Source organism: Trachymyrmex cornetzi, unplaced genomic scaffold (genome assembly GCF_001594075.2).
Source record: "Trachymyrmex cornetzi isolate Tcor2-1 unplaced genomic scaffold, Tcor1.1 scaffold416, whole genome shotgun sequence".
NCBI classification, from domain to species: Eukaryota; Metazoa; Arthropoda; class Insecta; order Hymenoptera; family Formicidae; genus Trachymyrmex; species Trachymyrmex cornetzi.
Window position 1 is genome coordinate 342,880 of NW_017298918.1, and position 25,520 is coordinate 368,399.

General features: G+C 32.6%; 2 protein-coding genes across 2 annotated transcripts in view; one reads left to right on the forward strand and one right to left on the reverse strand.

Moving 5' to 3' along the window:
• The first annotated feature begins 293 nt into the window (after positions 1 to 293).
• On the forward strand, positions 294 to 3,392 carry LOC108764361 (uncharacterized protein KIAA2013 homolog). Its single transcript, XM_018512574.1, has 7 exons — positions 294 to 808; positions 1,103 to 1,574; positions 1,658 to 1,895; positions 1,971 to 2,206; positions 2,277 to 2,504; positions 2,689 to 2,963; positions 3,180 to 3,392. The coding sequence occupies exons 1-7, from the start codon at positions 625 to 627 to the stop codon at positions 3,365 to 3,367; spliced, it is 1,821 nt and encodes a 606-aa protein (XP_018368076.1). The 5' UTR covers positions 294 to 624; the 3' UTR covers positions 3,368 to 3,392.
• A 14,749-nt stretch (positions 3,393 to 18,141) lies between these two features.
• Positions 18,142 to 25,520, reverse strand: part of LOC108764359 (metabotropic glutamate receptor 8) — a 138,018-nt gene continuing 130,639 nt past the window's right edge. The window contains exons 12-16 of the mRNA XM_018512572.1: positions 23,884 to 24,107; positions 21,118 to 21,398; positions 20,132 to 20,436; positions 19,855 to 19,983; positions 18,142 to 18,351 (exon numbers count right to left, since the gene is read on the reverse strand). Coding sequence (XP_018368074.1) covers positions 18,142 to 18,351; positions 19,855 to 19,983; positions 20,132 to 20,436; positions 21,118 to 21,398; positions 23,884 to 24,107 — 1,149 coding nt within the window. The remainder of the gene's footprint in view (positions 18,352 to 19,854; positions 19,984 to 20,131; positions 20,437 to 21,117; positions 21,399 to 23,883; positions 24,108 to 25,520) is intronic.

Consider the following 25,520-nt stretch of genomic DNA (forward strand, 5'->3'; position numbering starts at 1 on the left):
CGGAACAAAATACGAATCCAAAGTTATACGAATGCATTAAGCAATGATAAATTAAATAAAGTAACACACAAGTAAATTAAGTAAATAAATGTATTTTTATTTAAGGCTCTTATAAAAATCCATAAACAAATCTTCAACTAGGTATAATTATTAATTTCGGCAAGAAATGAATTGTCTTTTTACTTATTGATACTTTCTCAAGCACGCGCAAACTGCAAAGTGGGACACATCGAAAAAGTGCAATGCAAAGTTAGCGCCAGTTAGCGCCGGGTATGGAACGCGAAGTAAGCGCGATCTGTAGGTCCGCGACGTAGTCCATTCACAGCTGATTGCAGCTGATGTGGGTGATTATCTGACTGCACCGGCGTTTGTTTATAATTTATGTATATGTGACATGTAAGACGTAGGACTTGATAGAATTTCTCTGACAATGCATACTAACGTTCTGAGTGCATGCCGAGCCGCGTAAGACTCGAAAACAATAGGACGAAAACGGACCTCTCGTCGATGATTCATGCGAGTACTTTCTCTTGGCGGTAAGGTTATGTCCTTGATCGTTGGTTGGACGACGGGTGCGACAGTATTCGGATATACGCGTTTCACCGGCGCGCGAACACTCTCGCGATGATGAGGGCTGCCGGTGTGCTGGATGGCCGCGAGTTCGGCAAGCGCGTGCGTCGTGTCCTGGACGGCAATTACTCGTACCGTAAGATCCTCCTGATTGTCCTGGTATGTGGCGGTCTGCTGCTGTACTTTGGCCCGCCCTTCGCGCAATGGCTCTTCTCCTCCACCAGGGAGCCTATAGAAGGTGAGTAATTTGTCAGTTTCGGTCTGATAAACATCAAAGAATTATAACAGCTTCAAGTTTCTTTAAAAACCTCTTAAAATATTCATATAAAGGACTATTACTCGGTAATCAAAAGTAGATTAAAATGAATTGAAATTTTTATGTATATTTTAAATTTATTGAATCCAAATTTGTTTCTATGCAAAATCATTTAAAATATATTTTTTAAATTCTATTATATTATAAAACAGAATCACCTGTAAGTCTTTCTATAGTAATTGTTACAGAAATGCTAATACGTATACTTTTCCACAGCATTTGAAGATCGTTGCATGAATGAGAGATTGGCTAGTTTCTACTTTGATGCTGTTGAATATAATGCAAATATTCTGCACAATCCACCTAAGGAAAATGAACATTCTTATCTGCCATATATTGGCAATGGTATTTTCGGAGTTCCCATTTCTCCAGAAGCCTGGCTGTATATTAAACATAGAAGAGCACTTTTACTGCCTGTACAGTGGCAACCACTGATCATGCATCCTATACCAAAAGATAGTTTTTACCGAGAAGCAACCGTTGTTCATTTTACAAACGGAATTGTTTATAAGTATCAGTGCCTTAGAGAGGGTTATCACATGGAATTTCAATATTATGCACATAGAAGTCTCGACGGGATTTTGGTGCAGACTGTAAAACTCTCTAATCCATTTTCACTTTCTCAAGAAATATCACTGAAACCACAGGAATCTATCCATTGGAGTAATTCTCATATTGAACCCATCAGGTAAGCAAAGTATTATTATAAATAATTAAATAAAAATTTATCAGCATTTTTTTAATTTATCGTCATTCATTTTGTAATGATAGAATTCAGGTCGATGGATTTAATCATGAGTACTCCTTCTTGTCTGGATTCGTATCTGCACCCAACTCCAACAAGATAATAGTTGTATCAATAATTTACAAGGTTCCACCTAAAACAGTACAGGTGAAAGCACGCAGTTCTATTAAATTGGAGTTTCTGTCAAGTATTCAATACAGCGAGCCAATCTTGTCCGAGCATTATCACATAGAACGTGAGGCGACTAAAAAGAAAGCAATTGAAGTAAGTAAACGAAGAATTCTTGAATTTATTGTTCTTTGTGAAAAAATATATGCATTATTATTCTTTGTTGTACAGTTTATAAGAAAGGCGATTATGTATCAGCAACGTCTGAGAGAGGAGCATGTAAATCTCTGGCAGAGTTATTGGTACACAAGTTTAAGGATAAGTGATTCTAAGGCTGACGGTGCCATCAATGGTCACAAGATTAATTCTACCATGTATTACGTATTATCTCAAGTTTCGCGGAGTGTTCAAGATGTTGAGAAAAACATTGCTATGAACGAAGGTTGTTATCGGGGTCATCATACCTTGTAAGTATGATGAAGAATTGTGTTTGCCGTTTAAAAATAATTTACGCGTATTATAATTCTTTTCGCTTAGGGACGCTCCTCGCTTATGGAAAGATACCTCGACCATCGACGCCGTGAACGAGATAGTCGAGGCATGGTTGATAACATTGGAGAAACAAGGTTGCTATCATCTAGTGATCGGAGGTCCTGCAGCTGTACAGCAGGCAATCGTGCTGAGTCTCGGCAGCCTGAGATTCAGTAACCAACATCTCGAATTTAATATCGATCCTCAATATCTTCATCGCGATTATTTGTTTAGGTATGTTTGTTATTTATCAATTAAGATAAACGTAAAAAAAATTATAATATAAAATTATAATACAATTGAAAACAGATTATGAAAAAAATATTTCTACAAAAATATTTCTTTTATATGTAGACATATCTTTAATACTAAATATTATTAATGAATTAATTTACTATTTAAATTATATTACTTTTAGGCGTATAAGTTACGGAAATTTAACACATGTCAATATATCCGTAACGGTTGGTGAAGATAATCGCGCGATATTAGGAGTAGCTTTGGATAAAAGTGATAGCGTTTATTTCGGATGTGATGCCGGTTGTTTGGACGCGCCAGTTCCTCTCGACCAGACTTATACAAATTTTCCCGTAAAGTTGACAAAGCCACTAACCGCGATACTTTACATAACATCTGATCATCAACATATGCAAGATCTTCGTAATGCTCTGCACGTACATGAAGTAGATGATGGTAGGTTAAGAATTTAATTTTACATTCAGATAAATTTAGAGAATCTTTATTTTAATAAAAAATTTTACAAAGGTTGTGTGAAGAACTTTTATTCTTATGAAAAAGTTTCATTTTTTAATAACAAAATTAAAGTAAAAAAAATAATGTCTTGAGCATTGAAATTTATTATTAATCAGTGCGTATATTTTCACTTTTAATCACTTTATTTTTCTTCAGCACCTGCACATGATCACCAGGTAATGGCTTTGCACAAGCATGGACATCAACTCGGAGGCTTGCCCACATTATTCTGGGTTAGCATATGTTTCCTGATAATTGTGTTCCATTTGTTTTTATGTAAATTAATTTGTAACGAGTATTATGGCCATCAGGATCGGCAGCGAGTTCGATATAATAAACCGTGATATAATTGTACATAATTTTCTTGTTAACGTGAGATGTATATATGTATATTATATATATATAACATGTGTATATATATATATATTTTTGCAAATTAATTAGTATAATTAGCGAACTAATTATTTTTTCAAATAATAAAGGTATGTATGTGTGTGCGCATTGTATAAATCGTATTTTTCTAGCATTTATTACAGTGAACACATACTTTGCGACTATTGTACATTATATTTTTCATACAAAGGTAGTTTAATACGTGAAATATTTGAATCAATCTTCTTCGTTTTTTTGTTTTTGATATAAGAGAGAAGCATATGATATAATCACGTATTAAGTTTTCTGGTTGAAACATAAAAGCTATGAACAAATATTTGTCTGAAATAATTTTTCTAAAATTATAAGTCAAAATATTTGTCACTTTATTTAATTCGCGTACCTTATAATTTTCTGTTATTCCTGTTTTTGTATGGAATCTTGATGTAACATTATAAAAGGAAAGGATTGTAAAATATTAATCAGCTACTTTTTAATGCTGATTATACAACAAAGGTAATTTGTTGACGACATTTATTAGAGAATATATTAAACGTATAATAAACTGTACTATATAACATAAATAAATTCATATATAACATAATAACTTAGAATGATATCATTAATAAAAGAGGTACGAATGTGCTAGTTGCGACACTTGTTTTAACGACGAATTGTAACCAGATATCCTTGGAATGTTTATGAATTATTATCATTGATGAAACGATAAATGGCAGTAACTGACAACATTGATCCTTATTCGACTGAAATGCATTTAATGTACATGATTTCACACACACTCACATAACACACACAAAGTAATTCGATTTTATCAAAATTGAAAAGGGAGTGTGAGTTTTTTTTACATAAATAAGCGCATCATTTACAAATAAATAAATTACATAAATTAATTTAACACCTCTAAATAAATTACTAGAAAAAATCAAATAATTATTGTGACGAAATTATCTATTTTTAGAAGTTTTAGAATAATTTGAACATGTACGTGTCAAATATTGATTGCAGAAGAAATTTGATGCGAGTGATCTTTTGAAGTTTTTAAGCTATTACGTAAAATTAATAAATGAATAAAAAACATTTATTATTTAACCGTAGAATGATTTTCTATTTTCATAAAGAAAGGTATGAAGAACAAAGCAGAGATATTTGAAAATTCTTTTGTCGTTATTCCAGTCAGGAAAGATTAACATGGAAGCGAATATCTTAAGAGATTAACATCTAGTTACAAACGGATTGATTCGACAGCGACATTTAAATAGTAATTATTTTAAAATCGTAACTAGAAATAGTTACGTGAATTCTCCTAAAAATGTTTAACATGACGTAAATGTTTAACACGGGCAACAGCGCATTGCAGACCCGATAACGCCCACAAATTGTCGTGGATACGTTTATTAACTTAAGTTTTATATTAATTGACGTATGACGTTCACGTCGCACGTTTTCGATGCGTGCGACGCTTATAAAAAAATTCGCATCTCTGCGGAGAGACCCGTTAATCAGTCTAAGTTCGTTAAACCTATCGACGATTTAATATACGAGGAGATTATACATATAAGCGAAATTTAATATCGCTGATTGTTGCGATTAGCGACATAACTTCACTTCTTTAGTCCGAAAACAGATAGGCGATCTCGGGGCGTGAAATTGGATTAAAAGATAAATGAATACATTTAGGCCTACAGAACTATCGATTAGGAAAAAAACTCGTTAGAACATTGGAAATAAAATAACAGTAATAAGTAACAAACAATGCTCTTTTTTTTCGAATTTGACAAAGATTTCGCAATTCTTAAAATTTTTTAAATTCTGAAATTTTGTACAAATAAAGTACATATATGTACTTGATCTTTAATATTTATATACACAGTTGTAAAAGATTTTGATATTATATTTAGGATATTATTTGATTATTATCGATCAAAAATTGTCTAGATCAAGAGGAAACAAAAAAAAAAATATTTTCTCTTATCATATTATTGTAGGCCATAAACTTTTGTATTTAATATTTTTTCAATATTTTATAATTTTTTCTGAGATATTAACAGAAATATAGAAAGTCAGATTATTTTGGATGTAAAGGATATTTTCACTCTTATAGAACCGTTTATCAGCCAAAAAAGAAAATTATTACGTAATTATATTTCACATATATTATACTTAATTTTTACAAAATTTCAGAATTTTAGGAATTTTCCAGTTACTGAATATTCCTTTCTTCTAAAAAATAAAAGAAATTCTCATAGCGGAAAGACACGCGTGTATCTCAGCTTTGAAAATAGTTAATTATATATTGGTTTATGCTTTTTCATTCGTTACAACTTATACACTACCGTTTTCCTTTTTACAAATTAATGCTTGCACGTAGTGCATTTGGGCAAAAAAACATTAATTTCATGATTGAAACGATCCCGTGTGACTTAGGTCCGTTTCCACCAACGCAGATTAATTTTAATCTCGGTTCAACTTACTCTTTGTCTTTTTCTAGTTCTAAAGATTAGAAAAAGACGAAGAGTAAATTGAACCGAGATTAAAGTTAATCTATATTGGTGGAAATGGGCATCAATGAAATATAAGAAAGTTAAAAAGGAAGGCAATCAATAGATGAGCAATATAATTAGGCGTGATTTTTCTTAAAGTTCACAAGGTTGTCGGAAAACACTATTTGACAGCGCAAGTTAGAACTTGATTTTACATACATAATATTATTTACATAGAAAATAATATTTCCTATAATGATAAATATACAATTTTTAAATTATTACATTTAATTTCTGGAATTAATTACAATCGCTTTATATGCAACGCTTCTTCAGTCTCCGCTTGAATCTTTTTATTTTCGTCTTAATTATATAGAAAAGTAATGGTGTGTAATGCTACAATATAACTATTACATAAATGTAAAAAATAATGGAACTTAAGCGAGAATATTTGCAACATGAAGTTTGAAAGAAATCAGAACTGTTTACATTTAATTTGAATCTTATTCGCGAGAATGAATATATATACTATATAAATGACTTTTTAAAGCCGCTGCTTTCGCACACATTTAATAATATCGCGCGCTACATATAATCATGTTACATATTACGTATCTAATATCTTTTTCCTCTTATTTACAAAACCTTATCCGTGCTTACAATTAATATATCGACTTATTTCAAAAGACAACGATTCTCCTGCTGTTGTTAATATCCTATAATTCGCAATTATAATACCCATGGTATAATATTTGTTAACTTTTTACGATTCTTTTTTATACTAACATCAATTTGGCACCGTAATAGAAAACTCTGTTTTAAAATTGAATATTCCTCCGCGATCGGAAACGGTTGTTTACACGGTAACCAAGAATTCTCATTCGCATCTAATTACGGATACGGTCCATTCGATATTATAAATAAATATTTTGAAGCGTTTGATTGATCAATCAGAAGAAAGAATTTTTTACTAATTGATCAATTAAAAAACGCTTCTAAGCATTTATAACATCAAGTAGACCGTAGCCATTATATGTATACATATATTAATTTTTTCCACGGTTCCCTAGTTAATATATCGATCTCAAATACGTAGATATATGTATCAAACTATCAGTAATCGTATCGATTACTAAACGAGTCTGTGGAACTTTGCTATGGATTGTACCGCGCAGCGGTATATCGCCAGTTCGTTAATTAATCGTTTTAAGATACATATTTGATGTACTCGAGTATATTTCCACTGTTCGTAAACATTGACAATATACATATCAATGTTTTTGATCAACTTCTAAGAGTAATATATCTTGTTTAAATAATATTTAAATGGTTTTTAAAACAAGTCTGCATAACGATATTTTTTTAGACTAATTATGTCTTTATATTATTTAAGTAAAGTTCTCCAAGACATGACGACGACGAGAAGATATGATTCGATCCGATAGGATCGGAGAACCTTTAACTAGGGCAAAGTAAGAACTTTTGTCTATCCATCGCGGAGCTTTAGAATAAGAAATTGCAAGAATTTGCACTTAAATCGGACATTGTAGATTAAACTCATGCGAACAGGTCTCTCCTTAGACTAACACTGTTATATACAGAGTCAAGTAATATCATCATTCGTTTAATCGGCTTATTATCGCAGGCAGTTGTATATTTATCAAATTACTTACGCACCCTTCGGGCCGATAGTTCAATATACAGTTTTTTGTCGTATGTCCAATTAATATATTTAACAATCGTTCATGCAGCCTCACTATGTAATATTCTATTAAGGCCCGGTTGCACCAACGTTACTTTAATTTCAAGCGAAGCTTAAAACTCTCTTTGTTTCTGTCTCTTTTTGGTTTTAAAATGAGATAGAGAGAATTTTAAGTCTCGTTTAAAGTTAAAGTCACGTTGATGTAACCGGGCCTAAGTCGGATAACGATTTTTCATTGATATTTTTTTATTTGCAAATATTAGAAACTTGTCTGTAATTATAATAAAAACATGATGGGAAGAAATCTAGTCCAGCGTTAATAAATAGTACCTAATAATAAATATATTTATTTATATATACAAGGGGTCTTAAAATTTTCCATACAAATAACTTTAACAGTTTTACAACCTGATGTAAGAAAAAAATATTATACATAAATTAATCTAGTAATAATTTTAATGGCTATGGGAATTAGTGCTGTAGAAAGTGCGCGATAAATATCAATGTAACGTTTAGTCAAGTATCTGACTTTTAATTAAAACAAGTAGTTACAAAATTTTAATAATCGCTCGCAAACATGTTTCGACTAATTTTTTAGCCATCTTCAATATATACTACTTCGACGAAATATGAGATGCATTCAATGTACAATGTTCATCGTGTGTTTGTATAAAAAATGTTTCTCTGTGAGGTGGTCAGTTCTTCTTCCTGTCAGATTTCAAATCTGACAAGATAATAGTGCACAACGATACACGAATAAATCTCATTGTCGAAAATAATTGAATTTTAATATTTGACAAGATCTTTTGATTGACGTTATCAGCAGTGTTTCGATGGAGGTGCACAATCATTAGGCACCATCCAGCTATCCAACTGGTTGAGTCTCAAAAAGAAGAAGTAACCATCTCACAGAGAAATATTTTTGATACAAACATACGATGAACATTGTACACTGAATGCATCTCATATTTCGTCGAAGTAGTATGTACTGAAGATGGCTAAAAAATTAGCCGAAATATGTTTGCGAGCGATTATTAAAATTTTGTACTTGTTCTAATTAAAAGTCAGATACTTGACTAAACGTTACGTTGATATTTATCGCGCACTTTCTACAGCGCTAATTCCCATAGCCATTAAGTTTATTAAGATTAATTTATTAATTTCGGGAATTAATATTACTATTATTACATAAACATAGGTCTTAAAATTTTATCTAAATTTGTAATTCAAAATGTCGTCCATGTCAATACAAGTTTGACATTGATGTAATTTTAAATTTATTATTTTTTTACAAAGAAATCTTTATAAGAAGATTTTCTTACTGAAAAAAGAGTTTGGTTGCATTAATTGGAATTCTGGTTTAAAATGAACAAATCAGAATTTTTTGTTAAATCTGCTATAATTTTAGTTAAAATAAATTCTAATTGATATGATCAGAATTTATTGTGCGTTCATTCATTTTCAACCAGAAATTTTTTTCAATGCTCTACCTATATTTCGCAAAACAAGTAATTCAAATTTACGTCATGTCAAACTTGTACTGAGATGGACGACACTTTGAAATGCAAACTTAGTTGTTAGACAAAATTGTTTCTCACATTTTCATATTTCTGTTATAACTTTAATAAAATATTTTAGAATCTATGTTTATGTAACATTTTTTTCTTATCTCACAATCAACTCATAGAACATACTGTCAAAATTTGTACAAAAAATCTGGAAACATCCTGTAGATTATGCATATTTTTTATATGTGTCTTCATAAAATAAAAAATAAAATTTTCGGATTCTATGTTACTGATAAATTATTGTTCATTCAAGACAATTTTTTTAGAAAAGTTCAAATATATTACTTAATAAAATTCCTAAAATCTAATAAAATAAAATAATTACTTTATTGCATTATTGTCTAAAAAAATCTTTAGTAGCTTTTTATCGTTATTCGACTTAATCATGAAGACATCGATATACAGTCACAGAAAGTAGCTCACATGATGCTAGACACACACGTTAACGGATATTATATTAATACATGCACTCACAGTATCAACGATGTCTCTTTAGATTTCAACGCTATATATTATAATATTTTGTACAATCATTAATTAAGAAATAGGTAATACTGTAGGAAAGGGGAACAACTGTCGATAATCTTGACTTTGACATATGTTGTCAAGGTCAACACTCCGAGTGACTTTCAACAGGTTTTAGTCGTCGCTTGTCATTCATTAAAAAGTTATTAACAAAAAAAGTTTGAAAAAATAATGTTTTATTTCTGTTATATATAATATTAAAAACTATTCTTTACTCTTCCTTGCTTACGTAATGACTTTCCACGCGAAGCAACTCTCATCCCACCTCCTCCCCTATTGCTTAAGGGCGCGCGGCTTCCACGCGAAACGACTTCCACCCTAGTGGGTATTAAGATATATGCCTTGAATTAGTTCGAATATGTTATAAAAAATTCGAATTAATTTGAATATGATTCGAAATCATACAATCTTAAATATCTTGAGAAATCTTGAATGTCTTGAAAAGTCTTGAATGGCTTGAAAAGTCTCGAATGTCTTAGAAAGTCTTGAATGTTTTAATAAATTTAAACAATTAAAAATTTTTCTTAAGTTGATTTTTTTTTAATTAAAATGAAAATACATTTAACAAAAATAAAAATTTACTTGATTTAAAAAAATGAGGTTCAAGCCAAAGAAAAATTTATTTGATTTCAAGAAATGACATTCAAATCAAAGAAACTTTTCTTTAACCGTATAGTAATGCTTAAATTTCTTTAATTCAAACAAATGTTTTTTTAACCCTTACCCTATCAGCTACAATTTGGTGTTTCATCCATACAAACATGGGCACTAGAATCAATCCGTTTTTTTCACCTATTCAGAATGATTAAAAAAATCTCTAAAAATTCATCAACATACTTTCAACTTTTTAGAATAAATATTGGCACTTTATTTTGGAAAATAATAAACTGTAGTATATATATATAATTTATAATTACCGCAAAACTCAAAGAAACTTGCACGAACAGTAATCGTTCGATCACTAGTGACTATGTTAGTGGTAACTATGTTAGTGGTAACTATGTTAGTGGTAACTATGTTAGTAGTAACTATGTTAGTAAAGTAAGAGTTAATCGAAGAAAATTATCAAATTTTAGGACCCGTATCAAGACTTTCAAGACTTACCAAGACTTTCAATACCTATCAAGACTTTCAAGAGTATATAGTTTCGAATAATATTCGAAATGTTTCGAAACAGAGCAATAATTAAATTGATTGAAAATTCGCAAGAGATATGATCGAATACCCATTACTACTTTCACCCCACTTGCCCCCCTGCTTTAGGGGCACACGACTTCCACGCGAAGCGATTCCCACCCCATCTCCTCTCTCCCCCCCCTGCTTCAGAGACGCACGACTTCCACGCGAAGCGATTTTCAATTCACCTCCCCTCTCTGCCTACCGATAATAAGGCGGACTCGCGTCGAGTGGCTTACCACTCGGTGCGATTGATTCGTGATCTGTAGATCCGGGTTCGATCTCACTTGGGCCCATACACGCGATTTTTCGCGTTTAAAGAGCCGAAAATGGCTCCATCTGATGATTAAGAGAAGTCAACCAGCGCCGTTCGGATTCGACGTTAAACTGTAGTAATTAGGCTGAGCCTCTGCTCCCCGGAGGTTCTAAAACTAGATCGTAAAATCAAAAATTAACGCTATGACCCAATAAAAGAGTGTTCACCTCCTAAAAGTGCGTATGGACACGTATAAAAAAATACGTGTCGCTTATTTTTGCCTGGAGAATAATATACTCATTAAAATCGCTCATTAAATAAAATTACACAAAAGCTCATTAAAATCAGAGGGGAACAGTTGGATTCCTTTACAGCAGTAATAAAAATGTGTTTGCACGTGTAAAGATAATGCAAGAATTTATATATCCACTGATATATGTGATCTATAGTTTAACGCCGAATCCTAACGGCGCTGGTGATCAAAGGTCTCTTAATCACCAGATGGAGTCATTTTTGGCTTCTTAAACGCGAAAAATCGCGTATGTGAACACAGGTGGAATTGAGCTGAATTAAACCCGGATCTACAGATCGCGAGTCAATTGCACCGAGCGGCAAGCTACTCGACGCCTCACTAAGGGTGCCTTCCACTTAACGTTCGCAACGCTCGTAAGCATCAGAGAGAATCAAGGGAGAGTGAAGTGGATAGCGTTTCTCTTCTCTGATTAGTTCCGCCATTTATAACTCAACTTCCGCAAATGTACTGTATATACATACACGCAATACTAGTGCGGTACAACACTAGTGTGTGTAGCACCGTATGTTCCGTGATGCTTCTATCATATTTCTTATTCACTCCAACGAACGGTGGCTTCACTCCAACGAACAGCTGAATCCGCTCCACTCTTCCTTGATTTTCTCTGATGAGCATCATTTCATCCTTATTTAATATTTGAAAATGATAAGGATGGAATGTTTGTGAGAGTTGCATTAGCAACATTAAGCGGAACGCACCTTAAATATCCGACTTTCCACGCGAAGCAACTTGGCGAGATGGGGTGGAACTCGTTTCGTGTGAAAAGTCGTGCGCCTTTTAGCAGGGAGGGAAATGGGGTGGAAGTCGCTTCGCGTGGAAGTCGTGCGTCCCTCAGCAGGGAGGGAAAATGGGGTGGAAGTCGCTTCGCGTGAAAGACGCGCACTCCTAAGCAGGGGGGAGGGAGATGGGGTAGGGTCGCTTTGCGTGAAAGTCGCACGCTCCTAAGCAGGGGGAGAGGTGGAAAGTCGTTTCGCGTGGAAAGTTTGAAAATGTATTTTAAAGCAAAAAATTTCTGTTTTATATAATAGAAAAGAGACATCATTTTTCAAACTTTTTTTGTTAATAACTTTTTAATGAATGACGAGTGACGGCTAAAACCTGTTCGAGGTCACTCAGGGTCATGATCTTGACAATATAGGCAAGGTCAAGGTCATCGACTGTTGTTCTCCTTTTATCAGGAAATATCCTTCTATATTTTTCTCGGGGAAGCGAGATTCCGCGATCGCCCAATCATAGCTATAACCGTAATATATGTATTTATGGACGCTCAAAATTATCAGAGATATTAATTATAATAGTTAATTAAAATAATTTAATTAAAAATGATTTAATTAAACCACAAAAGACATCGGCGGTACACAAACTGATGCTTCGCCACCCATGATGTTTCTTAAAGTATTATGAATGAAATACAAGTTCGGATTTTATATAATAAAAATCCCAACGAAGTAAAAGGAATTGAAGAAATTTGAGGAGAAGGAGATAATTTAAGGACTATATCCAAACTTATTTTCGACGATGTTGAAATGTGATCATAGAAATATTCGTTTCAAATGATATCAACTTAGATACATTATATAGATAAACAGTTAACAGTATTTTAGGCATATCGTATATGTATATGTACTACGCGCCAAGTAATTCTACAGAAATCGAATTATAGTAAAACATTCGTACGTTTTGATATTCTCTGAAAACGATAATAACAGTCCTAACAAGTCGATAGACTTTGCCATCGTTTACGCTCTACGCTTACGGATGGCTTTAATAACAACACTAATGTAGTCGCCGAATAACGCTTCGTCGAGTCTTTCTTATCTAGCAATTCTTATCGTGCTGCAAGTAAAATCGTTTTGATTTTGGCTTCTTTGTACAAGAATATGCGTTACTTGAGGTCGGTGTGATCTGTCTCTCTTTACCTCTCTCCCCTTCTCGTTAAAGCAGTTTATTATTAGGCGTATTCTCGATGTAACAACTACGTTGAGACGTGTTAAAAATCGATTCATCGTTGTCTCAATTTTAGCGCTTTCACTGTATCTCGAATTACGTTCGAGTTGGCATTAATATTCCGTTTTTGCGAGGATCTATCCCCCCATTCGGCATATGTTACTTTGACTTAAAATTAAGTTATGCAAACGTTCCTACGCTGAGATTGGAAGAGGGTAAAGTGTGAATTGGATTTGTACTTGACGTTTTTGATTTTATTGTAATCTTTCTTGTAAAAAAGAATCTTGCTCACTTTTATGTGGTCTTTTATAAGTTCTTGCATCTGAAGAATCTTTTACATATAAGTACTAACGAAACTTACAATTAGATAAAATAAAAGATTATTGTTAAAGAATCAAAATGTTTCATAAAAACAATTTTCTAAGTCGATGCTGTTCATAGATATTTTACTGTTCGAAACATTGAACATATTTTGGCATGAAATATAAAATATCTCGTAGACTATTGATTTTTTGATAACTTTACTTTAATACTTTTATATTAAGAATATATTTAAAGGAATTATATCATGAAAAAAAATGATTTAATTCGATTTAAAAAATGGTTATAATTTTTATATAATCTTGAAAAATTGAATTGCTGATTCTGGGGGGCTTTTTTTTTTAATAATAGATATAAAATATTCAGTTTAACATTCCTCAATCGATTAGTATGCAATTCATTACTATACGTGAGAAGTTCAAAATGGGCAAGATTCTTTCAATATACATATATAATAAGACCAATTTTCACTTTAAAGCCAAATTGAAGATAAAAGTGATGGATTTTTTAAAAAGACTGGATCACCGCGACCAAATTCTTGTCTCGAATATTTGCAACTGGCACTTCTACGTAATCGCTGTTACTATTATATACAGCATCTTGCTTCTACTACGACTGTGATTAACACTATTGCTAACATTCGCATCCGTGATTCGTCTTCAAGCAATAGGATGCGAGAATTATTCGGATAATTTGATTTTATCGAATTTTAATATGTCCTAACACACTCATATCCGTTCATAATTAATTAACGTATGTACACAGTATTCCAAAATCACTGGGTGAGTTTTAAGAACCTTCTTTGCATGATTTCGAGTAATATATAATTAGTTCGAGTAATTTATCATTATGCGCGGTATCATGTATTTCGATACCCGAACGGTTTTATCATATTGCAAATAATAAATGAAAAATTTTGCTATTTATCTTATTACACAAATTAATTACGAGAAATATCAAATATATTCATACAAATCCTCTTGTAGACGATAATATATGAAATGATATAAATACATCTCATCTATTGTTTTCACGTCGAAATACGCGATACTTTCCGAGTTCCGGTCATTCTGAAACTCATATAAACTCCATCGTTATTGACACATCCATATGTAGGAAAAAGGTCTTTGTTCACGAGAAATGAATGGACCTCAAAAACTCACCCATGTGATGCTGAAAACTTGCTGAATACCGTGAATACGGCGAAAGCGTGGCATTCGTGCGTCGAGGACAAAGCACGAAGGTTTTCGATACGAATAACTATACAAAATCGTAGTCTACAAAAGGACCTTTTTTTGGATGACCAAATTGTGGTCGTTGAGTATGCGTTTTCGTGTAAGGTCATGAATGTCACCCTTTGCACTCAAAATTAATTTGATAACTTCCTATTGTTAAAGAATTTATCTGTTTAGTTTCCTAGCTGAAAGAAAACACGGCAATTCAGAAATATTGTAGAAATTATCCAGTGGATGGAAGCTTTTCTGATTTTGATTTAGATTTATAAATTAAATTAAATTAAACTAAATTAAAATATTTCATAGCTTAAACTCTTATTATTTAATTTATGATAAGAAAATATCCGTCAGTTCAGTTACGTAAGGTATTTCTTAAGTACTGTTCAATATTTCAAAATATCAATATTAAAAAAAATTGATTTTTTAAATCATTTTATAAGGAAAAATTTATATGATTATATAGTCTCAAAGGTCTCACTTCAAATATACATAATATTAAAAATTCTATAAAATTATAATTTTTTAGTCTTTAGCAAGAGTGTATACTGCAATAAAATAATACCTAAACATTACTGAAAAATTTAATTCCGTAATTTAATTAGCATATTCAAGACACAGTAATGTGAAATATTATCTAAGCTTCGTTTTTACGCCATCGACTTTTAATAAAACGGCGATTATATGTAAAAAATGAGTAATACCTTATCTATTACTGGTCCGAGTTTTAAAAAGGAATTTCTTTTCACACTTACACACACACACGCGCGCGCGCGCACGTGCACACACACACACAGCAGCTATTAAAAAAAAAAAATAATAATTTTTAGAATTTTTAACACCCTATATCTTTTGAGACTATATGTTCATATATGTTTATGAAAGCTTCTCTAAAATAATATCAAAAATTTCTAAAGTACTAGACAGAGGTACATTCAGAATTTTCTCGGGAGAGAGTTTTAATTCTGTTATCACATCAATAGTAATTTTTTAATTTTTTTACGTTAATTGCTTTTGGTTATTTTAGAGCTTAAAAAGCTTCCTTCTCATTCCTGATTTTAAATAGGAAAAATACTAGGTTTTATAAGTCAAACTTTTATTTTTTTTTCCTGAAAGAAGTGTAGACAAAATACTGCAGTTATTAAAAATAAAATATGTAACTGCCATATGTACTGAAGTACCATTGATATTTCAATGCATATTCTTTTCTTCAGCTCAAAAACTTTGGGAAAGTTTTCCTTATGTATCGGATTCCAGTTAGCAAATTGATAGCAAATTGTCGCCAACAGTCGCCAAGTTCACATCAAACTTACTCAGAATTGGTGATAAATTCGATGCCATCTGTCAGCAATAAGCTCACGTTTTGCTAGCAAAGCCTGCGTATGTATGTGTATATAACTAGACAGCAAACTGGTAACAAAAACCAAGCATAGCTTTGGTCGGTTTTAGTTTTAGTTGGTTCTCGTTCTCAATTCGCTCAGGTTGTCAGTGAGCTTTGCACAGTTTTTTCGATAATTTGTTATCATGTTACATCAGTAAATGTTGTATATTTACTATCAATTTGCTGACATCATTGAATAACAGAATTTGCATTAAATTTGATGTTTTTTTTGTTAACAAAATTTGTAACAAGCATTTAACAAAATTTATTTTTTACAGTCTTGGCTGACTGGAGATATTCTGTCAAAGCCCAACTAACGAAAGTCCGAAAAATTATTTTGATAGTCATAACGACAAGAGAAAAAAATATTTTGTGTGACAACAAAAAAATTACTTAGAGTAAAAAATAAAGTATTATTGTATAATTAAAAATGAATAAATGAATAAAAAATTTCGAAGGGGTTTGAATCCTCAAAGCGCTTCTCATCTAGATGTCATCATGTCATGCTGGATAGCACTTAACATGAGCAGGGGAGGATAGGAGAGGATGCGTATCTTCTCTCGAAATTTTGGCAAGGAGAAATAATTAAATTATACAAATTTTTACAATAAAAAATTAAATACTTATTACCCAATTTGTGGCTCAAACGTTGCTCGTAAAGTTCACTGAAACTTCTTGAAAGCTGACTTTAATATAAGTATTTTAATAAATTTTGTTTGAAAATACATTTTGCCCTTTTTCTCTCCTGACTGAAATCCTGGGTACGCCATGTTTAAGAAATCCTCCGTATAATTCTGTATACGTAACTACGTGAGTGCAAAGAGTTGAACAAGTGTGTCAAATCATTTACATCTCATGGAAATATACAAAACTTCTGGCGCTTATAAAACGCTGCTGCAAGATTGATGAAGTCCTTCATATTGGTCGGAAACTCCGTGAAGGATGCTGAAGGAGGAATCCATCGCGATTGGAGATGACCAAGTTTGAATACTACGACGAAAACTCAGAAAAGGTCGGCGAGTCGCTGTAGCATAGAATATGCTCCTCGTTCGGGCATGATTCTTCTTTCTTTGCGCGCGCTTCTACTCTCTCGGAGATGCTGCTGATCACGCCTTCGTTGCGATCTCTCGGCTCAAGAAGGAAACAGAAGAGTATATGGATTAGAAATCGCGATGTTCGCTGTCTCGTAATGATATAAAGCTATAATGAACATAATGAAGCATAATGAAAAAATGATGAAAAGCGCTACAATAAACAATATAGCGAAAGGGTTAGTAATGATAAAACTCCCCAGAAAACAAATTTTCGAAAGCAAACAAAAAGAAAATGTTCTGCAAAGCAACTAAATAAATACTGTCAAGTATCTACTTGAGCAATTAAATATATGATCATAAATTTCAGCCAATTTAAATTCCTCGAGGATAGAAAACGAGGATAAAAATGATATCTTGGCGATAGCTTCTCATAAAAGAAAAAATGTATTTTTCGCTGACCAAGCTTTCGTAATTAAGCTAATGAGAGTAAGCTGAGCTCGATTAGACCTCACTATCAGGATATTAGGTATTTCAAAAAGCCGTTCATCTCGTCGATATCCCTATGGAAATAATTCGCGCTATTAAAGATGAGGAAAATCCATCACCTGATCAGAATCGTGACGTGGCTCAGCCTGACTCCTCTCGCGCGCTTGGCACATCGCCAGGCTCATCGGCGGGCTGGCTGTGAGTTCCGGCAGTTCCTGAACGGTCGACAGCTTGCGCTCCTCTTCGTCGTCGTCGTCGTCATCGCTCGATGCTCTGGACAGGGAGGGAGGTGTATGAGAGCGACCTAGCTAACGGAAGTTTCTTCGACCGACGGACTCGCCAGCGCCTGGGTCTCACCGTTCGCATGCTTCCGCTCGTCCGGACGTCCCGCGCCTCCGCGAGACATCGGGGGGCTGCTACGAGAGCCCGAGGTCACGCTCTGCATCGTCTGGCTGCGACCGCCGGCGAAGCGCATGCTGTACGCCGCGCGATTACCGCTCTGCATGCCGCTCGTCTGTGAAGGCCCGAATGAACTTTAGATATCATTGGACGTCAGGCATTTGGAGAACAAGGGATTTTAGCCTAATATTAAATTCCCTCCGGCTGTGTTTCTACAATGCTCATCAATGCACATCAAGAACGATTACGCGCGGATTTACCAAGCGCATAATAAGCATCTCGATTAATGGATTGGAAATTCATTGCTCGATAAATTCTGCACAAATAGTGCGGTAACTTACGCTAAACATTAAATTGATCAAATCGTTAGCGTTAGTGTTAGCATACGCCTTTACATCAATTTCAATCCGACATTTATGCGCCTTCGTGCGCACCGATGCATCCAGTCCAATTTGGTATAACATTCACAATCAATTCTGCAACGTTTGAACACAGTGTCCACGTTCACTGGTCTGTGCCTGACTCGTGCATGCTTTCTCTCCTAGAGATATAGATTTATAGAGACTCGATATGCTTTCGCAACTGTACTTTAATAGAGCGTATTACTTGATGGATATTATTTATAAAGAAGCCCAGATTTCCACACATTTAATCTAAAAAAAAAGTTTTTAATATAATTTAAATAAATAAATAAGAAGACCTTACGGTGTGATTTTCTAAACGAATTATGCGGTCAAATTATTATAAGACAAACTAGTTTTTTCATCGTACTTTAATTTTTAATAAATTGTATTAACGAATTTTCTACGATCAAAACATACGCGATAATTATATATAGTAGTATATAATTAATTTCAATAGCTTCTTTCCTTGTTTTATTGAAATGCTTTGTCGTGTGCTGATTCTCATTATGGAATATGAGAAGCAACATAAATAGCTTCAATGACGGAAATTGTTCTGATTTAATAATTAATATCCAGGAATTAGCTGACCGTAACGTTAACAAAAGATAGTATTTGGAAGGGAAATATGTTCGTTCTAGAAAATTGAATCAGTAATTTGCACTATATTGTGCTCTCTAATCAATAAACCGTTTATAATACGAACCTCAATGTATGTGTAATTAACTGTAGTATTAAATTAAAGTTTGTTTCGACATACTTGTTGTACAGAGAAAAGATTAATAGGTAGGAATCTGTCCTCTTGCGAGAGGAAGAGAAAGCGATAATTTGAACGAGTATTATAGATATATAGTAAAAACTAAATTAAGTTTTCAAACAGGAAAGTTACTCTTTAAAATCTTTATCGAATTAAAAAAATTTGTTTTTTATTCCTCTCTGCACTAGATTATACTAGAACTTTCTTTTTCTTTTGTTTTCGCCAAATATCAAATATATATCTATCTCATTTTCAGTTTCAAAAGTGTACACTAGTTCAACCATAGGAAACAGGCCTTTAATGTAACATAAAAGTCATTTGAAAATCCGTAAAAAAGATGGTTGTTATTAATGAGATTAATAGTTTAAATTATCTAATTCCTGGGAATTCTAAAATATCCTGTCTATTCTGTTTTACGGATTAATTGTTAAATGAGACAAGGAACAAAACCTGTACATACATTGGGATGACCAGGGCGGACGTTCTTGTAAGGCTGGAACAGTACCAGGTAGACCTTGGGCGTGAAGAGGCAGCCGAGGGCGACGGAAGCGGAGATGTTGATGCACATGCACATGCTCGCGATCTGAACCTGCAACGTAGGCAGTTATCCGCTCGACTTATATGTTGACACAGAAAAATGCATATGAGATTCGTGTGTATATCTGTGGGTGTGTGTGTGTGTGTGTGAATACATGTGCATAATTCGCGTTCGTAAACTCGCGATGTGCGGCACAGACCTTGTAATCATTGTTGGTGCCGAAGTAGATGGGCACAAAGGCCAACCAGACGATGCACGTAGAATACATAGTAAAGCCGATGTACTTGGCTTCGTTAAAGTCCTCCGGGATCTTACGAGTCTTGAACGCGTACAGGGTGCACATCAGGATCAGCAACATATTGTAAACGAGAGACATCATCAGCGAGAAGGTGGACACACGGCACGTAAGTACAGCGGACAGTGGATATGGATGGATCTCCGTGGTATCGGGCGGTTCGATCATCAGCCACACGATAGTGCCGATGAGTTGCACTGCAGTGATCCCTGCATAAATGGGAGTCACGTAATCCAGGATCAGGCTCTGCGTATTTTAGAAGCTACTGTTTACATTGTTAATCGAATAATGAATGGAAACCTGAGAGAACATTTGCAATGTCACTAAACTACATATTTCTCCGAATCATTTCCTGTTTACAAAAATAAAATTATATATGTATAGTAGTATATAATTTACAAGACTTTATAATTGATAAAAAGCATGATTAAGAGAATTGTAATGCATTAAGTTATAACTTTCTCTCTAATAAAAAATTATAATAAAAATCATTTATAAAACTTATAAGATTTTTTAGGAGACGGAGAGAGAGAGAGAGAGAGAGAGAGAGAGAGAGAATCAAGAAAATAGAATAATGATTAATTCACACCATTTTGCAAATATTTAATTAATTTCTAAGTTTAAAAAAAATAAGAATATAAGAGAAGTGACGTTTTGATCGAAACAATGCAACAAGTAAGGATTGCGGTTAAAAATAAAGTACAAATTTATGTGTATTCTAGAGAGAAATTATTGATGCGAAAGTTTATCGTAAGAATCGCATCATTATTTCTTTTTTTCGGTCGAATATGGCTTTCATTTTACGTTACGTTGAGCATCGGCGTGCAATTATCCTCTCGATGCCATAGCTTGCCAACGTGTTTACCAAGGTGAGTGCAGCTCGTACTCACCGATAGCGATTACCACTTGGCTCTTGGGCGATGTGTAGGAGAGCCTCTTGATCTTCTTCGTGCCCTGGTTGAATATCCGCGATATACGATTGGTTTTCGTGAGGATCGCGCTGTAACATATACTGAGACAGAGGCCCAGACCAATTCTGAGGTATGTGCAATTCCATGTGGTTGGCTTGCTCAGTATGACGAAGCTCATGCCGTAGCAAGAGAGAATTCCCACCAACAGAACATAACATAGCTCACGTCCCGATGCCATAATAACAGGAGTGCGATTAAATCTATTCAAACACAATATATTCATACAATTCATAATAAAATTGATAGGATCTGTCAAACATTATATTTCAATTAATATTTGCAAAAAATATTGTACATTAATCTTATGTTTTTTAAAGAGATTAAACAATTTAAAATATTAAATGTTTCTGCAAATATACAATTCAATATCTTTCTTATTTGTATATTCCTTTATTTATTTATATATTATGTTTTACGTTTTCGATTTTCTTTAATATCTGGAGGAGTGCAAAACTTCTAATTTTCATTGTTAATAATCTTGAGAAAGACATGGTCATAGGTTCAAATTTTATCATTACTTTTTCTTTAGATATTAACTCGTATGATAATTTACTTAAATTATAAACGGTAATTTACATAAAAAAAGTACGCGAACTTTATAATTACATATTAATTTTTTAATCTCAATAAAAATTAAAAAGTAACTCCAAAGTTTAAAAGTTCTATTTCTTTTTATGTGTCTATATATAGTAAAATGCAGAAAACCTTTCAGCTCTTTAATTAAGTAAGTTTAATAGGTCTCTTATTAAGCTTTCGATTAAATTTTCGCTCCGAAAGCATCGACTTTATATCTTTTGAAGCACTCTTTTTCAATGCTAATATTCCCCGCTAATATTCCCCGTTCAACCTTGTTATATTTTCATTAAAAAAGATGATTGTGAATCAAATTCATACATCACTCTCGTATAAATCCAGAAAAGTGTTTTTATATTACTTATATTTTTATTTAGTGTAATAACAAATTTTATGGCCTAATCGTATATATTATTTGTTAATATTTTGCGATTCGCAGTAATCGTAATAGTCTATACATTTGACTGATTGTAAAACAAACTACTTCTATGATACGAGGCATAGATTTTTTACCACAAATAAATATTGAAATATAAGCATTGATTAAAGCTAAAATACTTATATTTTTTATATGCAAAGATTACATTTTTTTTATTAAGTGACATAATAAATTTTAACTTTTGCATTTAATTTTATTCTTTTCCAGACAGTTAAAAATAACAATTTATTTCAAAAAGTCATAGACATAAGGGTATTGAACATAAATAAGCAAAGAATGTTTGGTCAAAGCAAGTCTTGGTGCATAATAATATTTTTGTGTAAATGACAATTTCTAGCAAACTATACTATGTTGATTATTTTTGGGTCTAGAAACACAATCATATTCACAATAAGAATCTTATTACCGCACATTTAAAAACTTAACAAATAGGAAATAGAAAATAATGGTCATAACGGTCAAAGCTAGATCTTTTAATGATTAAATAATTTAATGTGAATTAATATATATTATTGGGTTGGAGGAAAAGTTCTGCGGTATTTTGTTAGCTCAAAATTATATATACAATATCTTCGTTATAAATAATCAAAATTTAAATTTAAAAAAAGGGTTTTAAAGCTCTCGGTAAAAAATTTTTCATGCATGAATATGTATAAATATGTATAAACATGTATAAACATACATAAACACGCATAAATATTCATAAACATGTATCATTATATATGAAATATGTCCATACATGTTCATACATCCTTCTTTCTTTTGTAAAATTACTTTTTAGTGTAATAGAAATAATAATAGTAAAGTGAAAACATAAAAAATAATTAAAGGGATAATTTTCGCATTGTTTGTTTAGAAAAAAACAAGTTTGGAAAAAAGTGAAAAAAATTGCTCACACATAATTATGCATAATTTTATATATAATTGTACGTAAGTAATTTTTTTACATTTCTTCAAACTTGATTTTGTCTAAAACAAATAGTGTAAAAATTACCTTTTTAATTATTTTTGAATAATTGAAGATGTCACTTTTACGAAGTATGACATATCAATTTTTTCCAATAATACGAAATATTAAATTTGTAAATTTGTATAAATAAAGAAGAGTCTCTAGAATACAAATAATATTTTTTTGTAACTTAAATCAATAACATTAAGAAGTTATTCAAGAATAAAAGCTTAAGTGTGGCGTCTCCCTCCCCCCCCCCCCCCCAATTACCTTATCACTTTATATTATATTTATAGTCATTCGAATTACGCGCCGAAAATTTTCTCGGACTAAGGCCCGGTTGCACCAATGTTACTTTAAGTATTGTTTAAAACGCAGGGGCTAAACTATACTGAAATAATGTATCACAATTAAATTTTTAATGCTCAATAGGTATCTATTAACGAGATCTTAACATGCTGGAAATCTGGAAATAAATTTATTTTAAGTACAATCATATCTATTGTAATAGATATAAAAATAAATCATATCTATTGCAATAGCTAGAAATTGCTTTAAAATTATATATACTATAATGAAATCCCGAATTAAACTTTTATTTAAACAAGATCCAATTAGACTTATCTGAAAAAGGATTTGCTAAAAGATCTATAATTTATTAAATTGCAACATTATGGAGGAACATTCTACATAGGAAATAACGAAGAAACAAAATGCGTCTCACCGTATGAAGACGACCGTAGTAAAGAGAGTGCTGAGGATCCCGATGGACGCGAATATTAGCGGCACCAGCGCCCAAGGACTCGTCCAGGGTATAACTTCAGCGGTGAGCTTAACGCAGCCCGTCATTGTGGAATTCGGTGCATACCCGGGATTGCACTTCTTGCACGTGTCGTTGTATACATAGGCGTCTTCTCGGCAGGCAACGCAACTCCAACAGCAGGGTTCCTGGAAATTGTCAGATTCTGTTATAATACGTAGCACACACACAACACACACGACCAAGCGAAGACAAATAATTGACAATTAATTATTTGTTTTGACGAATCGTGAATGATGAATAAAAAAGGAGCGCTCACAGCAGATTGTCAATATCAATTGTTAATGACTATTATTATTAACAATTAATGATGTTGATTGACAATTTAATTGCTATTATTAATTAATGGTTTTATAATAATGTTATGCATTCTATTGATTTATCGAAGAAACACGTTACAATCTACGATCCAGAGATTAAATTCTATAAATCCGTGGAATTACTGAATTAATTGCTTAAAACGAAATATAGTAAAAAAATTGAGCTTAAGCCTCTATCTTCTTAATATAAATCATAAATAAATCGAATTTTAATTACAAAGAAATCTTTAACAAATAACAAGGCACATGTACACACGCGCGCAGAAAATTTATGTCTGATTGTACAACAAGACATACGAATGAGCTTATGCTTTTGGACAAGCGGATTTTCTTGGATAAAAAGTAACAGTTTGCCGCTATAATTATCGTTATTTGAACATTTAAACGATTGACAAACAATGATGAAAAGTTCGTTCAACATAACGTACAGCGACGTTCAATAATATTCAAGAAAAATCTATTCTTTTTATGAAACTATTGATTGAAAACTACCAAGTTCCGTTGAGATTGATAAGATCTCCATGACATTTGTTTGAACTAACAGACAAACAGACGAGTAGGAATTATTTATGGGATTTACACAGAAAAATAAATTTGTTTTCGGGCTTAACATGCCATGCTCCCCTTCCTTATTAGCGTCAGCTTTACTCTGCATTACATTGTGGAATAATAAATGGTCCATACTGGGGATGAAACTGACGGTTTCATCGCAGTTTGAAACTAGTTGAAGTTATTCGAGTTAGTACTTTTGCCCAAATAAATGTATAAATCGCTCATAAATAACAATAATGGGATTGGAAATAAAAGTACACCAATGATATAAGAATAAATGTGACTAACAAGAAAATATTTTATAACTATATGTATAAACGCACAACTTCATAAAGTATGTACCACACTGAATTGTGTATTGACAATTAATAATCTCGCATTTCAATTAGTCTGCTATTATTAGTTTGCTATTATTGGCCGATATTGATTTGTCACGCATCATATATAATTTCTGACAGCTAATAATACACCAATAACTAATAATTCCTATTATTGTTATTAGCATTACCATAATGAGAATTCTTGTAATTATGATAACCATTACGAATTACATTATTCAAACGACAGATCAAACTACGGTGTGATTATGCAGAAATGGGTGAACGTAACGACAATTACCGTTTTAATTGTCGTTACATTTATTGATAGATGTCTGTTAGAGAGCGCACT